Source organism: Spermophilus citellus (genome assembly GCF_964194105.1).
Source record: "Spermophilus citellus genome assembly, chromosome: 5".
Lineage (NCBI taxonomy): Eukaryota > Metazoa > Chordata > Mammalia > Rodentia > Sciuridae > Spermophilus > Spermophilus citellus.
The window spans coordinates 155,679,049-155,706,285 of record NC_138186.1 but is presented as its reverse complement, the minus strand read 5'-3'; the positions used below and the strand labels follow the sequence as shown (position 1 = coordinate 155,706,285).

Genomic DNA, 27,237 nt, shown 5'->3' with positions numbered 1-27,237 from the left:
ATTATTTTCAAGGGGTTTATATTGCAAACAATTGTTTTTTAATTTCTTTGATTATTTGTTGCTAGCATATAGAAATGCAGTTGTTTTATACTGATCTTATATTTTTTGCTGAACTTTTTTGATAGCTGTAATTTTTTTTTGGTGGATTTCCTAGGATCTTCTTCATGCAAGACTCTATTTGCAAATAAAGAGTTTTATTTTTTCCAATATGCATGCCTTCCACACTTCATTTTCTTGCCTAATTGTCCTTAATGTGGTGAATTACTGATTGATCTTTTCTTTTTAAAAGGACAAATCAACTTTGAATTCTTGTGCTTGATATATTATCCTCATTGGTTAATGTGGGATTTGTTATATTAATATGAAATTTTGAATTTTATATATACATTCATAGGTGACAGTTGCCTTTATTTGTTCCTTTCTCAGAGTGTTTAGGTTTTTACTAGAACGGTCGTGTTAAAATGAGTTGATAAGTGTACATTCTTTTTTGATCTTTTTGAAAAAGACAGTGTGGAAGTAGATTTTTTCCCCTAAATATTTGATAAAATTTACTAATGGAGCCCAGTTTGTACCCAGAGTTTACTTGTGGAAGTCTGAAATGACAGTTTCAATATCAAATAAGTATATTGCTATTTTTTTTATTGTTTTTTTGTCCATCTTGTTTTTTTTAAGGAATTTATTTACTTCACCAAATATATAAAAAAAATTTTAAATAAAATTATGTTTCATTTCCTCATTTTAAATCTTTACTTAAAATATTTTTTAATGCATTGTAGTTATATATGATAGTGGAGTTCATTTTGAAATATTCATAAATGCATATAATATAATTTGCTTCGATTCAATCCCCAGTACTTTTCGTTTATTTTCCCTTCTCTTCCCCGATCCTCCTTCCTCTACTCTACTCTACTGTTCTTCCCTCTATTTATTATTTCTTTTAATCGGTGCATTATAGTTATACATAAAAGTGGAGTTCACTGTGATATATTCATATATGCACATAGTATAATTTGGTCAATTTCATTTGAAAATGGTAATAATAACTTCAGTGATAGCTGTTTTCTCCATCCCTACAGTGATCACTTTTCATTTCTTTATTCTTGCTTGGTTTCACCAAAAGAATCAACATTTTTAGCTTTTGTTATAGATTAAATGGTGTGTGCCTCCAAAGCGCCTATGTTGATATTTAATCGCCAATGTGATGTTGGGCATGGGGCTTTTCAGAGGTAATTAGGTTATGAGAGTGGAGGTCTCATGAATGGGATTAGGGCCTTATAAGGGCCGGAGAGCTAACTTGCCTCCTTTCTCCCATGTGAGGATACTGAAAGAAGATGGCTATCTGAAAACCACCAAGAGGACTCTATTTTAGTCAGCCTTTTCATTGCTGTGATCAAAAGAAGTGACAAGAACAATTTTAGAGGATGAAAAGTTTATTTGGTGTTCATGTTGTCAGAGGTCTCAGTCCTTAGAAAGCCAACTCCATTTCTTGGGGACTAAGGTGAGGCAGAACAACCTGGTAGAAGAGTATGGCAGAGAAAAGTAGGTCAGGATGGTGCACCCAGGAAGCAGAGAGAGCGAGCTCCCATCACCAGGAACAAAATGTATACTCCAAAGGCATGCAACCCCCATGACCTACCTCTTCCAGCCATATCCTATTTGTCTACAGTTACCACCCAGCTGATCCCCATTAGAGAATTAAACAACTGATTAAGTCAAACCTTTCCTAACCCAGTTATTTCACCTTTAAACTTTCTTGCAACACCTCACAAATGGCCTTTTAGTGATACCTAATATCTAAACCATAAGAGACTCTCACCAAGAACTTGACTCTACTGGAAACCTGCTCTTAGATTTCTAACCTTCAGGACTATGAGAAATAAATTTCTATTGTTTATAAGCCATCTAGTCTATAATATTTTGTTACAGCATCCCAAACTAAGACTGCTTTGGTACATATATATTTTTGCTGTGTATTTATTTACCATTTCATTGATAACCTTAATCTTTTTTACTTTATCTTTCTATTTTTCTAACTTTTTGAGATGGATGCTCAGTTTAATCACTTTAATGTTTTCTTTTTCTAATACTTAGTATATACTTAGGGCTACGAATTTACTCGTAAGTGCTACTTTGTATAAATACCAAATGCAAAATTGTTTTTGTCTGCCTGTTGAATCAGTCAATGGGTATACTGATTGATTGGGAAATTGTCTTTTCTAATAGTCATCTCAATATTTGTTTTTCTTGACTTTAAAGAGAAAATATTAGTTGTATTCAAATAGTGTTTTAATGTCTAGTTTTTGTGACATTAATAGACTTATACCAAGATGACTCTTCATTTGCCCTGATGCTTTTCCATCTTTTAAAGTTTCAACCTTTGTGTCCTTAGGCTTTAAAGGTGTTTTTTTACATGCAATGAACATTTCTTTCATTTTAAAGTTTTTCCTTGTCTTTTAAATGAAACATTTATTTTACCTATATTTTCTACCATTGTTTTCATTTAAGTTAAATCTGTCATCCTTTATGTGTTTTGTACTTATCCCACTTGTTTTGTGTTCTTTCCTTTCTTGCTTTCTTTTGGAACAACTGTGGTTTTTCCTACTATTCATCTGGAAGTTATAGGCCATTATTCTAGATTTTAGAAGTTACTCTAAAAATTATAACTAGTAATTATACTTATATTCTTATACATCAATTTTCCCCAAATCATTATTTTCTACACCTATGACATTCCAATGAGAATAATTTTCTTTTTATTTCAAGCACACCTTTTAGAATTCCCTTGCATGTGGTGGCAAGTCTTACTTCTTGTTCATTTGCCTAAAAATGTCTCATTCTTGAAGGCTATTTTCTTTGTGTATAGAATCATAGATTAAATATTATCTTCTATCAACATATAAAAGAGCACCTTATTATCTGTTAAGTCATGTGTTAGTCTATAATATGTTAAAAGACACATCATTTTTCTCTATCCAGTTTAAGATTTTTCTTTTTATGTTTAATGTATTATATAAGTCTATCTAGTTGATAAGTTTATTAAAAACAACTGAAATTCATTAGACCTCTTAAATTTGTGCATCAGCATCATTTATCAATTTAAAAAAAATTTAGACATGTCTTTACATATTGATTCTTCATATTTTATATTTCCTTCTTGAGGTTTAAATATGTATTAGATTTGCTCACTGCAAGTTCTATTTTGGGGGGCTCTCCTCTATACTCTACATGTTTTTGTTTCTTCGTGACACATTTTGGTTGGTTTCTTCTTTAAGTTATGAATTCTTTCTTCATAAATTGTCTAATTTGCAACTTATGCCTATTCAGTGACCACCATTTTGTTTTTTTCATCTTTAGTTCCAGTACTTCATTTTAGTTTTTTTCCCTATCTATGGAATTTTTATTTATCATCATGAACATGATATAAGTTGACCAACCCTAATCCAACTGTCCAGAATCCAAAACTTTTTGAGAGCTAACAGGATGCTCAAAAAATTTCAGATGTTGTAGCATTCCAAATTTTCAGATTGAAACTGGTAAAAGTCCATGCAAACATTCAAAGACTCCAAAAATTCGAAGGACTGAAACACTTTTGCTACCAAGCATTTTGGTTAAGAGTTATTCAACATGCATGAATAATTACTGCATAGTTTGTGTCTGCAAATTTCAGTATTTTAAGTGCTACAATCCTAATTCTGCTTTTTCTGTTTTACTTTTCAATGTTCCCGGTTATCTATGACTATATGACTATATACTTAAAAACCTATATTTAAAGATTTAGAATATGTTACCTCTTTCAAAGAAATTCATCCCACCTTCCTCACCCATTTGCTAGGTTCTGAGGAGTCCAGCAGTCTGGGAAAATCTTAATGAACACTTAAAGTTTTCCAAGTCACTCAAATAATTTGAAGCTGTGCTGAAGTTTGTGTAGACAAAGGCTAGTTTGTTCCCAATTCACCCTTACTCTTAAATTGTAGCCCTTTGGGATCCTTGCAAAGAGGAAGAGTTATTTCAGGGTTCCTGTCCTTGCCAGGCCTGGGAGACTATCCTGCAAGCCCTAACACAGTTACGTATCTCAGCTTCCTACTTCAAATAAGCAGAGTAATCCTGGATGGGTTCAGCACTCTGGATTCTCATGCTTTCTCATGGATACTATACTTCCTGCTAGAATTTGGAAAAGTTTGAAGAAGTGGGCTTGAGAAAGTCTATAATGCTGGAAGTGGAGCTTAATGGATGATATTGGTGGGGCCTAGGTAGAACAGAATGCTGACAGAAATGCAGAGAGTAAAGGCTGTACTGATGACGTGTGTGATAGAAATGAGGACACTCTTGGGAATTGGATTAGAGGCCACTTGTGTTATATTTTGGCAATTTTTTTTCCTTACATTTTGTCCATGCCTTGAGACTAGTGAGGCTGAGTTTAAAGGCGACAGACTATTTAATCTGGTAGAGAAAATTTCAAGGCAGCACAACATTCAGTCAGTGCCATAGATAGTGCTGGCTGCTTTTAACCAAATTTACATTACAATTGGGAGCACAGGACACAACAAAAAGCATTAAAAAATTTGCAGTTTGGCCAGAATATATGTTTAAATTTAAGGTCAAGGAGGGTGAGGGTATTGAAGATTAGAAACTTTAAAAAGAAGCCAAGTACTGTGCATTGAGACAAAAGGAAAGATCACTTGAAGGCAATTCAGGAACAAGCAAGACCCTACTCACTGTAGGTTCAAAGGCTTTTGTTTGAGAAAACAGCTCCGAGGGCATAAGATTTGTTAGCACAAGACCACTTAGTGAATTTTTTGCCTCTGTTCAGCTGTCTAGGGACTCAGAGACCAATGTAGACTTGGTCCATATAGGCCTGGATTCTGCTCCAGTTGCTGGCGTACCCTGGCACTGTCCACTGATGCTTGTTTTGCAGACATGTAGAATCTAAGAGTTATGGAGTCATGGAGGTTTCTACTGAGATTAAAAAAAGAAAAAAAAAAAACAACCAAACAAAGAAAAAACAAACCCACAAAAACAAACACACACAAACAAAAAACTAAACCAAACTAAACCCTGGGCAATCAGGCAGTGTGTGTGGCAGTTATAAGTTTCTGAAAGCATACCTTGACAGGGCAATGAGTGAATCTGTGAGAGAGAAGCGGAAGCTGTAATGGAGATCCAAGGAAGTGACAGAAGCTAGGAATGGTGGAATACCCAATGAGGGAAGCTACCGGCAAGTAGAGCCAGCAAAAGAGAAAGGCTTTGTGGCTACAGCCAGCAAGGCTATAGGAGCAGGGCTGCCCAAGCATTTTAAGAGCTCACATCATGCCACCATGGCATGCCAGACATGGAGCTATGCTTTGCATGCTGGATTTTGGTCTTGCTTTGGTCCCATTCTTACTATTTTTCTATTCTTTTCTTTTGAAATGGGACTGTTTGCCTTGTGTCGTTGCATCTTGGAAATATGTAACTTTCTTTGATTTATACAGGGGCTCATAGCTAAGAATTTCCCTTGAGTCTCAGAGGAGACTTTGGACTTAGACTTTTGAGCAATGCAGAATAGTTGATACTTTGGGAACTGAATGCATTTTGCATTGTGAGGTAGATATATGTCTTTGGAAGTCAGAGGTTGGCTGTTACAGTCTGGATCTTAAGTGTCCCCCAAGGGCTCTTGTGTTAAAAGTTTGGTTCCAGCTCATGCCACGGTTAGGACCTGGTGGAACCTTCAGGAGGTAGATCACAGTGAAGGGAAGTTGGATTACTGGGGATGTGCCTTTGAAGGGGAAAATTGGGATCCTGGCCCCTCCTCTCTCTCTGGTTAGCTGCTGCATGCAGTGAGGAGCTCTGCACTATCACACACTCTCTACCATGATGTTCTTAACCTTACCACAGGCTCCAAATAACCGACTATAGACTGAAACCTCTGAAACTTTGAGCTTTTATAAAAGAAATCTTTCCTCCTTTTAAGTTGCTTTTCTCAGGTATTTTGCACAGACATGAAAATCTGACTGACACAGTTATTAACTAAAGGCAATCACAGAAATAAAATAATGATGATAACATTTAGTGTAAATAAATACTCTTTAAATTATTCATGCAATTTGTGAATACTTCTTTTTAGCCACTTGAAACTATTCTGATTTTGGTTCCCTGAGAAACATATTTTCTTGATTTGGGACATAAAGTAAATAATTTTATTTATTCTTTTAAAATATGAATATATTATTCTGACAAAGAGGGAAAGAGTGAACATAATTTTATACATGTAAAAAAATTACATGACTTGAATGTTTCTGTACTATGAAGATATATCATCCAAATTAAATAAATCAACTTACATAGTTCTTCTCTATCAAGGGACTGTGCACCACCTCCAAACAAGCCTTTAAAGAATCCCCTGTTTGGTGCTTCAGGTGTTTCTACAGGAGTGAAGAGTTCACCCAACATCTCCTTTAAAATCAAAACAAATGTAATTGTTAAAGCTTCAGGGAAACTAAACTGTATTAAAAGCATCACTGTAAACTCTCCAATGTAGCTTTAGAACATTAACTTTTGAGATTCACAAACAATTAAGCAGAATATTTCGAACAATCAAAGTACTTACTGAATTATTCAACAGTAAGTTTCTAATATTCAATTTACTAAGACTAACTTGCTATTTGCTCCTTTTACTGGATTACCTTTTTTTCCCTTCAGACAAAGATGATATTTCTGCTTATACTGAATGGATATTTTAATCTTCAAGACAAAATTTTCATGTAATTCTTATCGAGATCGAGAATTTATAATTTGGCTTTCTTACATTAGAAAGAATTATACTTTCTACTAGCAGGTCAAGAATTTCAGTGTAATAATAACAAAATATAGAATGAGAATTACAACCTTGAGCTGAGTTAGAAAATCAGTAACTTTTATATATCAGTTTCCTTTTTCATGAACAAATACAGGAAAATAATTATGCTAATATACAACTGGAATTTTATACAATTCTGTTAGGGACATGAGAAGGGTTCCTTTTACATTGTCAGATTTTCCTGAAATTACTGTCAATATTCTTCAGGGAACATTAATGGTAAAAGCCAGTTTAGAGAAAGGAAAGACTGCTGACATGCTACTGATTTTGCTGAGAATACATGAAGAAGGAAGAAGAGCTTCTATTAGAAATGGATGGTACAACATTATTTATAAGGCAGCTATAAAAGTAAATTAAAAATATATTGAGTTTGGGGATTGTATTTTTCTCTATTAAAGAGAAGCAGTTACTATATAAAGGCCAAGTACACTATGGCTCCAGGTAGGAATTTTGCTGTACTCTAGTATTACATTATAGTTGGGGTAAAAGTATGAATTTTCATGGTTACTTCCTTAGGGCTAGGCTAAAATAGGATGTACAAGTTTTACTTTCAGACATATTCATGTTAATGTTGTCTCTCAAGCCAGATGGCAAACAGGAAGAGATAATTATTAATACTACATGGCACAAGTTTCATTTATAATAGTTAAGTGGACTTAAGGCCTTCCATTTTAATTTTGTTTCCTTTGGAACTGAACAGACATTTCACAGAAGAAGAAATAGAGTCAAAAAATATATGAAAAAATGCTCACCATGTGTAGCAATTAGAGAAATGCAAATTAAAACCACACTGAGATTCAATCTTATTCTAGTCAGGATGGAAATTGCAAAAAATACAAGTAACAATAAATGTCGATGAGGTTGTGGGGAAAAAGGTACCCTCATACATTGCTGGTGGGACTGTAAATTGGTGCAACCACCCTGGGAAGCAGTATGGAGATCCCTCAGAAAACTTGGAATGAAACCACTGTTTGACCCAATAATTGACCCAATTACTCCACTCCTCAGTATATACCCAAGGGACTTAAAATTAGCATACTAATTTGACACAGCTCAACCCACATCATCTAAGCTATGGAAGGGCAACCATCCTAGGTGCCCTTCAACAGATGAAAGGATAAAAAAAAATGGGGGATATGTACACAATGTAATATTACTCAGCCATAAAGTAGAATGAAATAATGGTATTTGCCAATAAATGGATGAAACTGGATACAATTATGCTAATTCAAAAAAGCCAACTCTCCAAAACCAAAGTCAAAATGTTTTCTCTGATATGTGGATGCTAACACACAATAAAGTAGGGGTGGGTAGAACAGAAGTTTATTGGATTAGCCTAAGGGGAATGAAGGGAATGGAGGGGCGATGCGAATAGGAAAGACAGGAGAATCAACTGGACATAATTTTCCTATGTTCATATATGAGTACACGACCACATCATGTACAACCATAAGAATGGGATCCTAATTAGAATAAGATAGACCCCATGTTTGTATAATATGTCAAAATATATTCTACTGTCATGTATATCTAAAAAAAAAATCCAAATCCGAAAAGGAAAAAATAATTGTTTCCTTCGGATTTTTAAAGTACACAGAATTGGAATAAAAACATCATAAATTTAATAATTCAAACTTGTTAAAACTACCATAGATATATTGAACCTATTATCACATGGAATTATGTTAGACTCTATCAACATAAAATTAATTTTAGGCATATTTACAACCTTCTTAAATTGTATTTTACAGATCCTAATTTATATTTATACTTTTGATAGATCCTTTTACAGATTTTATTGGTCTTAAAAATTACTTAATTCTATTGTACTGATATAACTATAGCAACAATAATGGCAATACAACTATTATTTGAGCGTCTAACATGTTAAACCAAGAGTAATATGATATTTATTAATAGTGATAGTAAAAGATGTGCTTACATTTATTTAACCTTACTTTAAAATTATGACTTATATTTCCTAACTTATTTTGTATTTAATGAGCTTGCAATTATATAAATGTAGAGTAGGAAATACAAGGGAAAAAAATTACAATTGTAGAGAGTCACTGTATTCCATGTAGAATGAACATAAACTTTGAAAACAGATGTGAGTTGGATTCTTTGCCTTTTACTAGCAGAGGAAACTTAGGCAAATCAGTCTCTTAGACAAAGGTTTCTTTGATTTTCAAAAGGGAAAAAAAAGATAATAAACACATAAATGCCCAAAACAGATAATAAACACATAAATGATAATAAACACATAAATGCCCAAAACAGATATTAATGACATAAATACAAAAATATAAAAATATCCTTTTTTACAGAAAGAATTTCTTTTTTTGTAAGAAATAAATTTTTAGAAAATATACATGTCATTTTTCAATAGGTTAACACTAAAATCAGATATCTTTAAATGAAGTTTGAAATTAAATGTATGAGGCTACATTATCCATAGTGTATGAATTTGGGGAAAACACTAAATAATATGTGCTTTCCATGTATTTAAATAAAGATTTTTAACTGTGATTAATTTTATTATTTAGAATTATTAATGAGTAGTAAATGTTGGTAAAATCTAAAATAAACTTTTATTTTCTTTGGCTATCTTCCAACGTGTATGCATAGTAAACTACATCTAGGACTTTTAAACTAATATAACATGTAAATACACACAAACAAATACACTTATCTGATTTTTCACTCTTGGAACTTACCTCTCTTATATGTGAGCTAACAAGCTTGGGTAGTAAAATTTAGGATTAATTTCATAAATGAATCAAAGTTTGGGCTTTGGGTATCATTGTACACTTTTTTCTAATACACTAAATAACATCAATTTTAATAATTTTAAGAAAAACCTATGTTGTAAGACTATTGAATCTAAAAAATAAGAATGCCAGAGATAAGTGCAGCTATATACTTCACACCAAAAGTACAATAAGTTTAAAAAAAGTTAATAGTTCAACTGGAATCAGTTTTTTATAGTGAGTACTTGAGGTTTTACTTATAAACATTACCTTGAGGTACTTAGTAAAGTTACTTACTACTTGTTTAATTAAATGATGTTTTACTTCTGTTTTTTTTTTTTTTTTTAAATACGGTGCTGAGGATCAAACCCAGGGCCTCACACATGCAAGTAAGCGCTCTACCACTGAGCCACAACCCCAGCCCTTTATCTCTATGATTATGGTAAGTTTTATTTAAGGAATCAAAATAGTCTCTTTGGAAAAATAAGATTGTAAGCTGCCTTGTGTTTTTGCTTTAGAGTATGATTAAAATAATGCTACATAAAGAAACTAAAGCATTTCAGTCTATAAACATGTACTTTGGCTAATTGCCTTTCAATGATAATAAAAATTCCTCAATTTATTATTTTTTAAAGAGTTTTTTGAAGCATAATTGAAGTACAAAATTGTACATATTTAAAGTGCACAATTTGGAAAGCCACCTTATGTATATGCCCATGAAATCACTACTATAATCAAGATTATGAATATATCTGCCACATCCAAATTTACTTATGGTCCTTTGTGAAAACTCTTCTCACTTCTCTATTCTCTATCCTCAAGTAACTGCTGATCTGATTTCTTTACAATATATTTGCATTTTCTTGAGTTTTACACACAATATGTACCCTTTTACTTTGCTTCTTTCACTCAGCATAATTATTCTGAAATTCATAAATGTTGATTATATCAACAGTTTAGAAAACATACAAACAAACAAACCCTGAACAACTAGGATTAGAATGACTGGGTGTCTGGTTTACAAAAATTTAACATTTTAAGAAATTGTTAAACTTTTCAAAGTCGTTCTGTATTATATTTCTACCACTACTGTATGAGAATTCTATATCCTCTGTATCTTTGCCTAATACTTGATATGGTACTCTTTTAACTTTTACTATTTTTAGCAAGTATTTAATGGTGTTTCTATGGAATTTTAATTTGCAGTTCCCTAATGATGAATGATGCTGAGCATCTTTTTTTGTGGTGAAATGTTTTTTTTGAATAATTTGACCATATTTTTAATTGGGTTGTTTCTTTGCTGTCAGTTGAGATTTAGATTTAGTACCTAATCTATTCTAGATATAAGATTTTACTAGATACGTGCTTAACCAAATTGTAGTCTGTGGCTTGTCTTTTAATTTCAACTAAGGGTCTTCTGAAGAGTAGGCATTTTAAAGTTTGTTGAATTTATCCAATTGTTCATTTATAGACAGTGCTTTTGGTGTTGTAGCTAAGAAATCTTTGCCTAAACAAAGGTAACAAATATTTTCTCTTATGTTTCTTGTAGAAATTTTATAATTTGGGGGTATTATACATGTAAGTCCACAGCCCATTTGAGCAAATTTTTGTGTATAGTATGAGATATGAATGAAAGCTCATTTTTGTTTTTGCATTTCAATATTCAATAGTTTCAGAATCATTTATTGAAGAGGCAATCTTTTTCCACTGCACTGCCTTTTTCAAAAATTAGCTGACCATATAGTATACACACACATACACAGGCTTATGTGTGGATAGTCCATTCTGATCCTTTGACCTAATATGTCTATCTTGATGCCCATATCATGTTCTTTGGATTACTTTATAATTTACTTTATTAGCTTTATAATAATTCTTAAGATAAGGCTGTTATTAGCTATTCAATTTTTTCTTTTTTGAGTTATCTTGCCTATTTTTCTCTTGCATTTACATACGAATTTCAGGTTAAACTTTTTAATTTCTTACAAAAAAATCCAACTAGGATTCTGATTGGATTGTCTTGAAAATATAGATCAATTCTAGAAGAATCAACCTCTTATTGAGTTCATGAGTCAGAATCCATGAATGAGGTGCATATTTCCATTAGGTTTTTAAAATTTTTCTTTCGTTAATATTTGTAGTTTAGCTGGAGGTCTTTCACATTATGTGTTGAATTTATCTCTAAGCACTTCACATTTTTGTAGTTACTGAAAATAATATTGCATTTTAAGCAATAATGTTCAAATTTTCGCTACTAGTACACAGAAATAAAACCATTTTTATATAACTGATCTCACATTGTGCACTCCTGTAAAATTCAGTTATCAATTCTAGCAGCTTTCTGGGTAGATCTTAATAGATTTTTTAATTAGATGATCACATCATCTATCAGTAAAGACAGTTACACTTTTTCTTTCCAATGGGGATATTCCAACCCTCACACCCTGCCTTCTGTTCCTTGCCCAAATGTTCAGATTAGAACCTTAAACATGATATTGAATATAAGTGCTGAGAGTGAACATCCCCTTGTAATTTTAGTTCATCACTAAATATTATGTTGGATGTGAGTTTTTCTTAGATGTTCTCAAAATCTCTTTTTATTCCATGTATGCTGAGATTTTTGTCAGGATTGAATGCTGGGTTGTTTCAATTGCTTTCTTTCTTTCTTTCTTTCTTTCTTTCTTTCTTTCTTTTTTTTTTACTTTTTGATATGATGAATTACACAGGTGAATTTGTGAATGTTAAATCAGCTGTTTTCCTGGAAAAACCCTCACTGGCTCGTAATGTATTTTCTTTTTGAAATACTGTTGAATTTGCTAACATTTTTAGAATTTCACATTGATATCTGTGAGAAATATTGATTTAAGTGTAGTGTTCTTGTTATGACCTTGTCTAGATTTGGTGTTAAACTAATTTTTGGAAGTTATGTAGAAATGGCATTATTTCTTCCTGAAATATTGAAAGAGCTCAACAGTGAAGCTATTTAGGTAGGCCTAGAATTTTCCTGGTCCAAGGTTACTAATCTCTATTTCTTTAGTTGACATATACAGTATTAATTAGATTATTTTTTCTTGAGTGAACTTTGATAATTTGTGTCTTAAGGAATTTGTCCATTTCTCGAAGTTTTTGAATGTATTGACATAAAGTTGTTCATCATATTCCATTATTCAGGTAATATCCATAGACTACATAGTAATCAAACTTTTCTTATTCCTACTATTGATAAGTAAATTTTCTTTGTAATCAGTCCCACTTGAGATCAATTTTGTTGTGTTGTTCTTCTCAAAGATCATGGTTTCAGTGATAATTTTGTTCCTATTTTCTGTTTCACTGATTTCCAATTGGATATTATTTTAATCTATGTACTTAAGTTCTCGATTTTTCAGTTTCTTAAAGTGGAAACTGAGGTCACTGCTTTGAGATCTCCTTTTATTAAGTAGGCCTTTAGTGCTATAAATTTGCCCCATGTTTAAATACTCAAGTTTTTTTTTTTTATTATTGTGCTTTCAAGTTCACCAATATTTTTTCTGCCATGTTTAATCTGCTGTTAATGCCATTTGTCATATTTTTCCTCTCAAATACTGGTTTCTCATTTACAGAAGTTTGACATTGGTCTTTTGTGTCGTCCATGTCTCTAAGTTTTAAAAATATCTGGACAGTTATAAATACATGTTTTAATATTCTTCTGTGCTGATTCTAACATCTATGTCTATGATGAATATCGGTGAATATCCTCATTGTGAGTCATGTTTTTCTGTCTCTTTGCAGACTTGGTAATCTAACTGGATCAGAGATCTTGAGATTTTTACCTTGTTGGGTACTGGATATTTTTGCTTTCCTCTTAAGTTTTCTTCAGCTTCCCTCTGGTATATTAGGAGTAATTCTGAGTCTTTTGGGTCTTGCTTTTTATGATTTATTAGGCAGATCTGGAACACTGGATGAATAATGGCTACTCAAAGATATCAGGTTCTAATCCCTAGAAACCAGAAGTGTTACCTTGTACAGAAAAAGGGTCTGTACAGATATGATAAAGTACCTGTCCTGGGGAATTTATCCTTGATTATCTGGATGGGTTGCAAATCCAATTACAAGTATCATTTTAAGACGGAAACACAGAGAAAACTGTGACACACACAGAAAAAAGAAGGCAGAGTGAATAGAAGCAGAGATTGGAAAGATGTGGCTATCAATCAAGGAACAGCAGTAGCTAATAGAAGCTATAAGAAGCCAGGGATGGATTTTCCTCTAGAGGCTCTGGAGGTAGTAAGGCACCTTGACTTTGGCTCAGAGAAATTGATTTTGTACCTCTGGCCAGACTCATGAGTAAATAAATTTCTACTGTTTTTGGCTATTAAGTTTGTGGCAATTTGTTAAGCACTCAGGAAAATAACATACCCATGTAAGTTTTTCCAGTCTGGCTATTGGTAATAAGCCCTGTTCCTGGACCTGGGATCAGGCATGGTTTCTGCTAATCCTTCATTCCTTTCAGGTGGTTCTTTCCAGGTCAGAGAATTCAGTCACATGTACAGTGACTGAACAGTACTCTACTGAATACTCCTAGAGGACTCCTAGAGCACTCCCTGAAGATCTCCAGGGTTCTCTCTGTCTGCAGCTCTTTCCACTCTAACTTATTTGGTATTCCCAAACTCTCAGTTCTGCCTCCTTAAATTGGGCAGTCTGTCCGGCTTTGCCTCAATACCTTTTCTCCATGCCATATCCTAGAAACTCCATGAAGGCACTAAGACAAAGGGATACTACCTTTGTTTCCTGTCTTTCAGGAACTGTTTTTCTTCCTTGCCAGATGTCTAGGATGTTGAAAACTATAATTTCATGAATTGTGTCAGGCAAGATTGTTTCAGTAAGGCTGTTTATTCTATCTAGGCAGGAAACTCCATTAATATTGGCAAACATCTGCATTTATTTTTATGCTTTTTGGGTAAAGTAAAACGAATGTACAATATAAAAGGACATTCAGGAAACCAATAAATAGTGTTTATAAATAAAATTCATAGAAGTTTTCATTTAACAAGTCTTATTGAAAATTCAGAAGTAAATAAAATGTTAATATTATCCAAAAATTCTATTGTAAATTCCTTGAAGAAAGTCCTAAAAAAATTTCCTTAAACACATAAGTTTACTATGGCTGCTACTAACTTTCATTAAAAACAAACAAACAAACAAACAAAAAACTGACTAAAAGAGAAAATAAATTATCTCAGAAAAGTAATAAGTTTAGAATTTTGTATAGTTCATACCACAATTCAGATTGAAATGAATTGAGAATGTACTCAATTGTTTGTATTACTTCTTAATATAATAATGTTTTACTGGTGAAAGAAAACACTAAAAGGAAAATCTTGAGGGTTTACCCTTCTCATTAAAAGCAAAATTTTACTTCAAAGCTTAGGAATCTTTAAAAAACAACTTTTACCCAATGTAAATGGGAATTTAAATCTAAAATGTAAGCTATAATTTTCTTTTACTCTCAAGGTTAACAATAATATCATTCAGTATAAAGTTCTCAATAAGCAAAACATACTGAAAAAAAAACAACATATAACATTTATTAAGCACACTCTATAAGGCTGTATAAGTATTTTATGTGTATTATCTCCTATAATCCATACCTACTGTCTTGGATACATATTATTTTTATCCTAATTTTAAAGACGAAGCTCAAAGACTTAAATACATATTTAAAATCATATAACTTATTTAATATTCAAGGGTGAACTTGAATTCAGTCATATTCTAAAAATAGTAAGCAGCAAACTCAAATTTCCTTTTGAGTAAAATTCAGCTAATTACAACAGCATTTATATAAAGTCCTATTAGATAGTAGTTTCCCCTAAATTTCAAATATCAAGAAATATTTTAACTCAATATTTCAAGACTTTTGTTTTAGAACATGGAACTATAATAATTATTTCTAATACATATGCAAGCTAACAAGGTACATTGATACTAAAAAAACCCCAAAAAACAGTTTCTTATTTAATGCATTTGTTCACAGCCTCTCATAAAGAGATCAATGAAATCACTCAGAGAAAAACTGATACTTTTCTTTTAGGTATAAATATCCTTGTGTATATAGAATATATAAAAAGGAATCACACAATTTGCCCTAAAATATATAATTATTTTCACATTGAACTACTTGTTTAAAAAGGACATATGTGCATGTGGGCAATGGGTATAAAATATATATAGTTTTTCATATTTCTTTTCTATCTCTGAAAAGATAAATATGGATCAATAAAATGAATTCTCTGTATAAAGATGCTTTTATCATAGGTGTTTCAAAATAGTGCTCTGAAAGTCTAACAAAAAAGTTTTGAACTTTCTCAAGTAGGCTCATTTGTACACTCCCATGAGAGAAAGAAACAGACAGCATAAGGGCCTTTATAGAATAGATTAACTCTGAAGAAATCACAGTAAAATATTTGTTATTTACCTGAAGATTTTCACAGGTCTCTTGACTATATGTAAGTCTCTGAATTTCTGTAGGTGAAACAAGATATAATGCTTGTCCATTGTTGGTGAAGCAGAATGTTCTGGCTATCCGCATATTGGTGAGAGGCAAGTAATACACATCCAACAGAGGCCTTAAACTTGGCAAACTTGAAAAAATTAAAAACTTATTAACAATAAATACGACAGGTTTTAAGTCGTGAAAGAGTAATACAGAAGTTAAAAATGGCAGGGACTTGTAAAATCTTATGATTTAGTTTATAACCTTTAGTGGGAATAAAGAATGATCTGTTTTCCTCCTATACTTGTTCACTATTAACCGAATGAAAATAGTGATAGTGTATGAGACTATAAATAAAAAAGCATTTCTTTTAAAATAAATATAATTCTGAAACATGATTTGGGGAAAGAAATGCTGTATGTGTCTTTAAAAAACTCTTTCTTACCTGAAAGTCATAATATGGCCATTAGCACAGAAACATGCAAGGCAGATGCTGTTATTCAATGCTACAATATCTCCACGAAGCACAAAGGAGGTCTCTGTAATGTTTTGCTTATAAGCACAGTTCTGGGTTGGCAGTGAGATTACTTTTGCTTGCTTTTCAGAACATATCACTGCATATTGGTTTTCACTAATTTCCTGAGAAGAGGAGGGAGATACTGAGACAGGTCGCCGTTTTTTCAATTTTTCTTTTTCATCCTTTTCTTCAGGAACATTATGTTCTTTCCAGGGTTCATATGCAGGTGGCAATAAGCAGCCTGTGGTATCCAGAAATGCCATTCTCAGGACTGCACCTTTAAGTCTCAATATAGTACCTAAAATTAATAAGTTTAGTAAATAATTGAAATATTTTATTAAATATGCTTATTCTAACTCTGACACCAAGTAGACATTCAAGAGTATGCTGAATGAATGTTACATTGAAATTATGCACTGGGTCACCTATAGGATACAAATTTCAAGCATTATATTTATGCTTGAACTTGTGAGTTTGGAAAAATATATCAATACTACATATCCCAGATAGATAAATGCTGCTGATAATTTACAATGATAGACTTTGTAAACATATATCTAACCTATAGATTAATAAACAATGGTATGCTGAGTATCTGGAACTATGGTCTCCTTTTATACTCAGGTAAGTGCACTACCAATGCATATGAGAACATATTGATAGCATATGGCTTCTAGAGCTATGTTGTCAGTATGACAGCTACTAGCCACATATGGCTTCAGAACACTGGAACTGTCGAAACTGTGGTAGATAATTGTGCTGTGCAATGAGAATAAAACAGATGCTAGACACGACGACTTTAGTACCAAAAGAAAAAAAAAATAAAAAATATTTCAATAATTTAAAAATATAGATTATATGCTGAAATGATGGTATTTTTGATACACTGGGCTTTATAAATGTTACTAAAATTAATTTTACCTGTTTTTTTTTAGTTTTTTTATTTTTTTTCAATAAAAAATCAATTTTATTTACTTATTTATTTTAAACATTGTCTTTTTTATCAATGCATAATAATTATACATAATAGTGGGATTTGTTGTTACATATTCATACATGCACATAATTTGACCAATTTAATTCCCCAGTACCTCCCCTTTCCCTCCCCTGCTCCCTTCCTCTTCTTCTACACCACTGTTCTCCATTCTATTTTCATAAGACAGCTTCCCTTTTTTCTTCTTTCTAACTTCTACATGAGAGGACCCTTGACTTTCTAAGTCTTATTTCGTTTAATGCTTTCAAATTCTACTCATTTTCCTGTGAATGACATTTTTTTTTTACAGCTGAATAAAAGCTCCATTGTTTATGGAGCATATTTTATTTTATTTTTTTTAGCCTGATAACTGTTTTTTTAAATGTGGCTACTAGAAAATTTAAAAGTATACATGTGGTTTCCCTTTCATTTCTAATAATAATGAAAATGATTATTCCATATATTTCTAAACATTATATATAAATCATAATATCTTTTTAAGTTATTCACCAGTAAGTATCAGATACATTCAAAGTTTTATTTTTGTCAGTTTATAGTCTTGATTTTGGGGTTACACTGACTGATTTGCTTTAATTAGTGGCATCCTCCTGAAAAATGTACACATGTGCTTTGTAATTTCTAAGTACATTAAATGAACATAAAAGTCCAATAGATGGAGGATGTAGAACTAATTTAATCTTTCTAACTTTTAAAAAATGATTTTCATATATTATTACTTTATATTCACATAATATTTTCTATCTGCAAAATTTTTTTCCATATATTATTTTCTACCAATTTTAAGAGAAAGAGAATAAGAATAAAAGAAAATGAGAGGTTCTCTCAAATTTTTTCTTAGGAGAAAATATATTTTTTCTTTCTTTCTTTCTTTCTTTTTATTTTTTACAAATATATGTTTGCTGCACAGTAGGGCTGCCAGCAGGAAGTTAAACTTGAATTTCAGATAAATAAAAACTTTAATAAAGTATGTTCCTAATACTAGGTATCTTTCTAAATACAGGATGTGCTTACATTTAAAAGGTATTTGTTTTTGGAATTAAAATTTGGGCATTCTATATTTTTATTTGCTATATCTAGTAAATACAGCTTCCAGTCTAGGTTTGATAAGTAGATAATTTAGCTGGTTATTTTAAATAGTTTGGTAGAAAAATATGAGAAACAGCAGTTATACTCTTACCACTTTAATCACTATTACCTAAAAGCATATTCTAAAGCTAACTCCCCACCCCCACAAGACCTCTTATTTTACTCTTGTTCACCCCAAGAGTTCTTCCAGCTTTAAAGCCTTAATGAGGTTAGGTGAATTATCCATGTTAATTTGGGAGCTGTTTTTAGCACATACATGGTTCTAGTACATAGATCTTCCAGAAATGGCCCTAAATAACATTTGAATGGCCCTATAGTTGGTGAGAGTTTAGCACATTTCACAGCAGAGTAATGGACTTTCCTCTTAAAGAAAAGAAAAAAAAAAAGGGGGCACAGTAGATAATTTTAGATTCATAATCACGGAAACCCATCTGCTTAAAAAATAGCTCTTTCACAGTTCTAATACAGATGATATAAGCATCACTAATATATTTTGAAAACGGCATCCCTAAAAATAAAGCAAAAGGGAAGTAATGGAGAATGAATGGGAGCAAATTATGTTATGTTCATACAGGAATATATGACAACCAACCCCACTATTATGTATAATTAAAATACACTAATAAAAACAAAAAATATAAAAAAGAAACTTTTAGTTTTATTTTTGCAAATGCATATTATTTTGTATCAAAGAAACTTTATAAATAGTTTGATTTTATTGCAATTCAGGGAATATTTTGAATATTTTTGTATAGTTAATAGTAAATGATCTATATTGAATCCCTCTCCTTCATTTTTGCTTACTGGAAACAGAAACAGATATATGTTTGTTGTAGAAAATTTATTAACTACAAATTAGTAAAAGGAGAAAAGTAAAAATTATCCTAAGTTCGATGAACCAGTTAATTCCTGTCAATATTTTGATTTCCATCTTTCAAGGCTTTTTTGTTCCTACATAAATATTTGTCATTTACTAGTGATTAGTAGAAATGCCAATATTATCTAAACTGTTTTCTTCAATCTACAAGTATGTGTACATTATATATTCAAATATTTATTGAATAAATAAATCAAATTACTTACTCAATGTAAATACAGTTTGGTTGAGGATTAGAATAATAATTACATTTCAATTCTAAATTCTAAGAACTATAAAATCTGCTATAGAAATGAGATACATAAACCAGCAAAGTCATGGTAGTCTCTATTAGGGTGATCAATAAATGAGTAAAGAAACCAGATTTCTCAGTTATTTCTAGATATAATAAACTATAGACATATTTGATAAAACCCCAAACTAATTTTTAATATACAAAGATCAATTTTTTTAAAAAGTCTGTTATTAAGTCACTTTTTCCTAATTCTTTGAAGAATATTTCTCTAATTTGTAGCTACTTTCCCTGTGGCCAGTCCCACACCTGTCTCAACTCTTGTCCTCGCTTCTCTTGGAAATACACTTCTATGTTTACTGGACCTTCTTCCCATTGTGTCTCACTATGTAAAATCAAATGACATCATTAAATAAACCACTACTTTCTTCTCATGACACTCCTATTAATGGTACTCCTGTTCTCCTAAGCAAAAGCACTTAAAATAAGCCATAGTTCAGATTTCATGTTTAGAGATTAAAAACAGCCAAGTTCAGTTTTCTTCTCCAAATACATAGTATTTTTTTTGCCTGTAGAATAAAATTTTAAGGCTTTAGGAATATCTTACTGTAATGACAATCTTTTTTTCATTTTCTTATGTACTAATCACTTAATACATGACTGTAGAATTTTAAAAAATGTAGAACAGCTATATAATGGTATTTGAAATCTTGTTCCAATGGTATTTGAAATCTTGTTCCATGTATTCCTTCATTAAAAACATAAAACTATCACTCTCCTCATTTTCTTTACATTTTAGAATTCTTAGACCAATTCAATAAGGTAGGGCAAAAGCTTCTAATTAAATCATAGCAAATCATACTTATAATTCTAAGTGCAGCTTAAAAGCATACATACCACTTGGAGAAACAATCACGGGCTGAAGAAGTCTTTGCTCTGCTCCTGGGGGAAGGTTCAGTGCAATGACAAGCACTGTTCCTAGCGTTGTTCCAACCCACAGACTTGGGGAAGGGGACGAGTCGGCCTTTCGAGTAAAAGTTTCACAGAAATGAAGAGCAGAGATTGCTTCTCGGGATTCTTTGTCTATGCTTGTGACACTTGAACTCCGTGATCTGCTGAAGGAATTATCTTTCACATCTGAAATGATTTAAAATATTGTTGCGATTGCTTATTATAAAATATCACACTTTTCTGTTATAAATTTGGTCAAATAGTTAAACCTTCAAAAAATCAAAACTATGGCATATTTACTATTATTTCCTTTAAACCAAAAGGAAAATAATTTACTTTTTATGTTTGTAAAATTTCCCTTTTGTGTAAATGTAAAATATAAATAAGTAAATCCACAGTTTTCAGAACTGAGCTGGGTGAATCCCAGTGAATTTCTGAATGTGATGTCTGGCACACCGGTTGCTTTTATAAGCTTAGTTCTTACCCCCTTCTGTTCTTAAGATGCTGTTTCTTCCTTTGTTAACAATTCATGATTTGGTAGAACCAGAAAAGTGAAGGTCTTTTCAATTTTCTAGATATTAGAAAAATATATTTAGAAGTACCCTGAAGGCGAGCCTAGTATGTTTTTCTCAGTCTCACCATATGAGTGCTTTTAATAAATAAAAATTTAGCTTCCATTTTTCTTGAAAGCCATATTAACTGTAATCAACATTCATCTATGGCATTTTTCTTCAAAATGCATAACTGATATCTGAGATATACTCAATATCAGGCATATTCCTTTTACTTAGTTCTTTCTGTAATGACAGGAATATTTGAAAATTATACAAATAAATCTTCCCTCAACTTCAGTTCCTTTCTCTGTGGTCACTCTGAAGCCTACACTGAGATTCAATCTCACTCCACTCAGAATGGCGATTATCAAGAATATAAATAACAACAAATGTTGGTGAGGATGTGGGGAAAAAAGGCACACTCATACATTGTTGGTGGATTATAAATTGGTGCAACCACTCTGGAAAGCTGTATGGAGATTTCTCAGAAAACTTGAAATGGAACCATAATTTGACCCAGTTATCCCACTCTGGGTATATACCCAAAGGACTTAAAATCAGCATATGATAGTGACAGCTACATCAATTTTTATAGTAGCTCAATTCATAATAGCCAAGCTTTGGAACCAACCTAGGTACCCTTCAAAAGATAAATTGATAAATAAAATGTGATGTGTACACACACACACACACACACACACACACACACACACAAAATGAAATATTACTCAGCCATAAAGAATGAAATTATGGATTTTGCCAGTAAATGGATGAAACTGGAGACTATCATCCTAAGTCAAATAAGCCAGTCCCCCCCAAAACAAAGGTACAATGTTCTCTCTGATTTGTGGCCCATTACACACAATAAGGGGGCAGAGATTGGAAAGAATAGAAGTTCATTGGATTAGACAAAGGGGAATGAGGGAAGGGAGGGAGGATTGAAATAGGAAGACAGTAGAATGAATCAGACATAACATTCCAATGCTTTTATATGAATACACAACCAGTGTAACTCCACATCATGCACAACCACAAGAATGGGAAGTTATAATCCATGTATGTATAATATGTCAAAATGCATTCATGTATAGCTAAAAAGAAAACAACAACAAAAAGAACAAGAATTGCATCTAAATCTGTCTGGCTTCCTGCTTTACCATATGATCTCTCTTTCCACACACACACTTCTACCATGATGCCATCTAACATGTTGTGATATAACCAGAAGGCCCACACCAGAGCCAAGAAGATACTGGTACCATGCTCTTGAATCTCTGAAACTTGAGCTAAATAAACCTCTTTATAAAATACCCAGCTTTAAGTATTCTGAAATACAAACAGACAATTGATAAATTATCTAATAAAACAACTCTCCATAAATAAATAGCTCATTATCAAATGAGTTTGCCATATATTGATTCCAAATATTTATTTACTTGTGATTTAGTATAATGATATAAATTTCATGTTTATTTTCTAATGATAAATATATTTCTTACTTAAATAAAGCATACACATAAAAGGTAAATAGACACATAGTTTTAGCTGTGACCTAGTGATAACAATGGAAGATAATGATACAAGAAAATCTGATAATATTAATTTCAATGTAAACTAATCTGTGAAAAAACTCTTACTGATATTTACTAAAATCACACAGACAATTTACAACAACCTAAACTTTAAATGTTAACTCATAGGCCAAAGGAACAGTGTTTGAATTTAAGGATTAATTTGACTACATAACATCATAAATTATAATTATACTTTTATTATATGAGTTATCTATAAAATTAATTACCAAAGAAACTAAGGCTAAGTCAACAGAAGATGTAATGACTAGGAATCAGACTTACACCTGCTAGGTATCAGTTGGTTATTTAATTTTCTACCTAAAACTGTTCAAAAACACATCATAATTTTTAGTAGTTCATGAATTACAACTTCCACTTTCTCCTATTAAGTTAGGTATTGTGAGTCTGTGATTTCAATTTCAGCAACTGGGAAGCTAAACAAATAGAATAGCATGCTTAATTTTAATAATTCAAGTAAGCAGAACAGAAATGAAAAATGTTAAAATTAAGTACAGCTTAACATGTCAGTTACTGTCATAATACTATGTACTAAGGAACATACATAATCACCTTGAAAAGTATTATCATCACAATTTAACAAACAATTAAGTAAAGCACACAGAAGTTAAATGGCTTGCCCATGATGACAAAGCTAGTAAATGGTTGAATCAGGATCTGAGCCCCAGTTCAAGTCTAAAATGTTCTGTTAGACAACTATGCACAGTTTTATCACCAATATCATCTTAACTCGAGGTTTACAGTTATTTTTGAGCAGCTAAGTTCAGTCTTCAGATGCCAGAAAAGTACATGAATATGATCTTTCTGGCATATGATCTTTCTGGCATATCTAAAATCAGATTAAATTTATCATTAATGCCTCTATCCAGTTCTAGCTAATAGAAGTGATGTCACAAAATCTTTGCTTTCATGCTACCTCCCAGACACTGAGAACATTCTACTTGTGTATATCACTGTCTCCTCCCAACACAGAGCTGTATGTAACAAAAATTCATATTCCCGAATCAAAACAATGCCATATGCAATAAAGGTAAATAGAATATAATTATGATTAATAAAAATTAACCTGAAATTGCACACTATTGTTTTAGTTTTTTTCTCTTTAATATAAAGTATGAGTGAGGAAATACACTATCTAGATTAGCTTGAATTTGTACTATAATTGTGTTATAATTTGCAGAGTTTCCTGAAGACTGTTCCAAGAGATGCTTAATTCTCAAATAGCCATTTTAAACTTTATTTTCATTGAAAAATCTCAATCATAGTTTTAAATCTTCTCTTCCCTTTTTCTATAATAGAGAGTTCAATTTCTTCAGATATTTATTTTACTTACCTAAATCAGGTTTCAGGTCAGTAGGTAAGCTTAACTTCCTTGACATCTTTGCTGAAAAATAAAATGCACTTTAAAAAATCTGAAAAATATTTGTTCTTTGATTAATACCAACTGATTTTCAAGACAGAAGTGAATACTTTTGTTATTAAGTCTAGATGCTACAATAATTAAAATAAGATTAATAATATTAGGAGTGGAAAGTAAATCTTACTTTCAACTTTTAAAAGTTTGTACTTACTTGACATAATATATTTGTGTCCTTGAAAGTCTTACTTCAAGGAATCCTTTTAAATTTTAACATTCAATTATTGCTTAGGTTTATGGGAAAAGGTCAGACTTTTCTAAGAGTAGAAAAGTCATTTCTCAGAAGGAAGATGTTGCAAATAAGGACAACAGAAGCATAAGACAAATCTTTTGTAACAGAAAATCTTTTCAGTTCCTCATCTTCACAGCTATTGAGCTCATTTTTTTCAAGTTAATTTCTGGAATATAGGACAAACCTATATGTACAATCAAATCAAAGTTTGATTATATCTTAAAATACGATTCGATATTACTTGATATAAATAAATACTTCCATTCACATTTCAGCGAAAACAAAACAAAACAAAACCCAAGTAATGTTATTAAATATAAACTACAGGTGTTTTTATGTAGTAATATAAAAACTAAAAGCTAATGCATAAACTTACTGGAATTCACTTTCCATCCTCAAAATCAGTTATTATCTTAATCTGGGAAGGAGTTTAAAAGTTAGGAGTTGTCCAACATTATATCTATCATGTTAGTGGTAGTGCATGCGTAACAAAATAGTGCTCCCTATATGAAATTTTGAAAAAGCATGTGTTTGTTAATACATGAATGCACATATTGGGTTAAACTTTGGACTGTTAGGAGATATTTAAAGCACAGACCCTGCTAGTCCAATAAGGGCGCCATGTAAACAAAGAGAAATCCAGTCATAGTACATAACTTCCACATCTAAAAAAACGACAAATCCAGTGTTAGGAAAGCGGCATTAGGCAGACTGGAAAGGAATGGGGTGGGGTGTGACATCACCTTTTTACTTCTAAACTTCATAATCTAGTTAGTATCCTTTAACAAACAACAATGGGTCCAACTTATTCATCAGTCATGCCATTTTCAACAACTTAGTACATTTCAGCTAAGAAAAGATGTAATATAAAGTTATAATAGCCAAATAAAATGTATGGTTAGTTAATCTCTCATCTTGACATACAATATAATTTAAAATATTTGATGTTATTTCAAATTGTATTTGATATACAATATAATTTTAAAGAGATACAGCCTACAACAGTTCTCAAAAAGGTAATATTGAACACTGAATTTAGAGGTTTCTATCAAATATAACAGGTCAAATATACATAGAGTGATATTATCTATACAATGTGTAGGCAGCTGAAGTAGAAAATCAATCTGGCACAAAGATTTTAGAATCAAATGATATGATGCCACCTGTGTAAACTGTTCTGAGCCTTTCAGAGTTGAATGTGCATATCCACCACTTAGGAATCTTCCTGATATGCACATTCTGATTCGGAACTTCTGAGACTTTGGGTTGAGAGGCATTTCTATGGTTTGAGAGGCCAAGTTCCTAGACTATAAGCAACTTCAGGCTAGGAACCAAGACAAATTCCTGAAGTCCAGTAATGCACATATAGTGAGCCAAGAAAAACATTTCTTGTACAAGTTTTAATATCTATCTTATAAAATGTGGAAGTGTGGTAGTTAGAACTGGGTTTGGGATCAGCTGGCTGAGTTCAAATCCAATTCAACCAATAACTAGGTCTGTAGCACTAGACCAATTACTTTGTTTCTCTAAACCTCAAATTTCCTCTTCTATAAAATGAGGATAGTGTGAGAATTATATGAAATGATGTAAGCAACTGAACATAATATCTGGCACACAGAATGATTTAATAAATGTTAGTTATTATATATTATTAATAAAATGAGTATGGATTTTTCATAAACTGCAAAACACTATAAAAATAAGCTATTATGTGCTTGCAAATAAACTAGTATCCCTTCATTTTAATTCTATGGTAATGCTCAAAGTAAAGATAACAAAAAATGGGGGAAACAAAACAAAACCTTTAGGACAAAAAGTACAGAATGAAATGTATCACTCTGAGTTCAAGCTTTCAAATTTCAAAAACTAAATTTGATATATGGCTAAACATAGCCAAGTGATTTAACCTGAGTAATTTATGAGTAACAAGTTTATCCCTCTTTAAATATATTAGAATATGTTAAGTGAATATTTTACCATTAGAAATGTTTCTGTTGATGTTTTCATTAACCAGACAGATTCCTGAACAAAAAAAAAAAAAATTCAAAAAAATTGAATTTTATAAGTATATACTTTTGACCTTTGTTAGGATTTCTACTAGAAACTTTACATGGATACCTCCCAACAGAATAAAATTGTGCCTAGCAGTATACTTAATTTCTTTATTGTATAAACATACTGAATACAAATAATCACCTTTAAATAATAGGTGCTCTCATTTCAACATTTTACTTATACTGAGAAGTTAAAACCACACTAAGAGGATTTTAGAATATATTTTATTATGAATGTCACAAACAACTTTTAATCATGTAACATATTCATTATTTCCTCCTGAAGTACTTTGCAATTACAGATCCATAACCCAGCCACTAACTCAAGCAGTGTTCAAATGACAGAAATTTAAGCCACATTACTATTTGGGTATAAATTTAAGCAATTTCCTTGAATATAGAACTTGAAATGGTAAAAATACATTAGAGAATTCATCTTTGTTAGTCTGTGTTAATTCCAGCTAACAAGTAATAATTTAAAAATTGAATTGTTTTGATGAGTTGAGAACAATCTTTGTTATATCAAGATGTGGACTAAGACAGTCCCATTATTAATTCACTTATTCAATATTTATTGTTCCATGAAAAGAATGTGATAGGGGGTAGGGATATACTTCTTCCTCACCAGGAGCTGAGTCAATTAGAAGAGACAACTTCAAGGGAGTATAGTAAGT

At 31.6% G+C, this 27,237-nt stretch overlaps 1 protein-coding gene across 8 annotated transcripts in view; it reads right to left on the bottom strand.

The window, feature by feature from the left end:
* STXBP5 (syntaxin binding protein 5) overlaps positions 1 to 27,237 on the bottom strand; it is a 179,732-nt gene that overhangs the window by 15,997 nt on the left and 136,498 nt on the right. For 5 of the 8 annotated variants that reach the window (XM_081296620.1, XM_081296621.1, XM_081296623.1 and 2 more), the window contains 5 exons: positions 24,194 to 24,244; positions 20,661 to 20,900; positions 16,503 to 16,872; positions 16,040 to 16,205; positions 6,321 to 6,432 (listed from right to left, as the gene is read on the bottom strand). In XM_081296620.1, the coding sequence (XP_081152746.1) occupies positions 6,321 to 6,432; positions 16,040 to 16,205; positions 16,503 to 16,872; positions 20,661 to 20,900; positions 24,194 to 24,244 (939 nt within the window). Of the gene's footprint in view, positions 1 to 6,320; positions 6,433 to 16,039; positions 16,206 to 16,502; positions 16,873 to 20,660; positions 20,901 to 24,193; positions 24,245 to 26,486; positions 26,532 to 27,237 lie in introns of all 8 variants that reach the window. The other 3 variants (XM_081296618.1, XM_081296622.1, XM_081296619.1) reach the window with 1 other exon arrangement.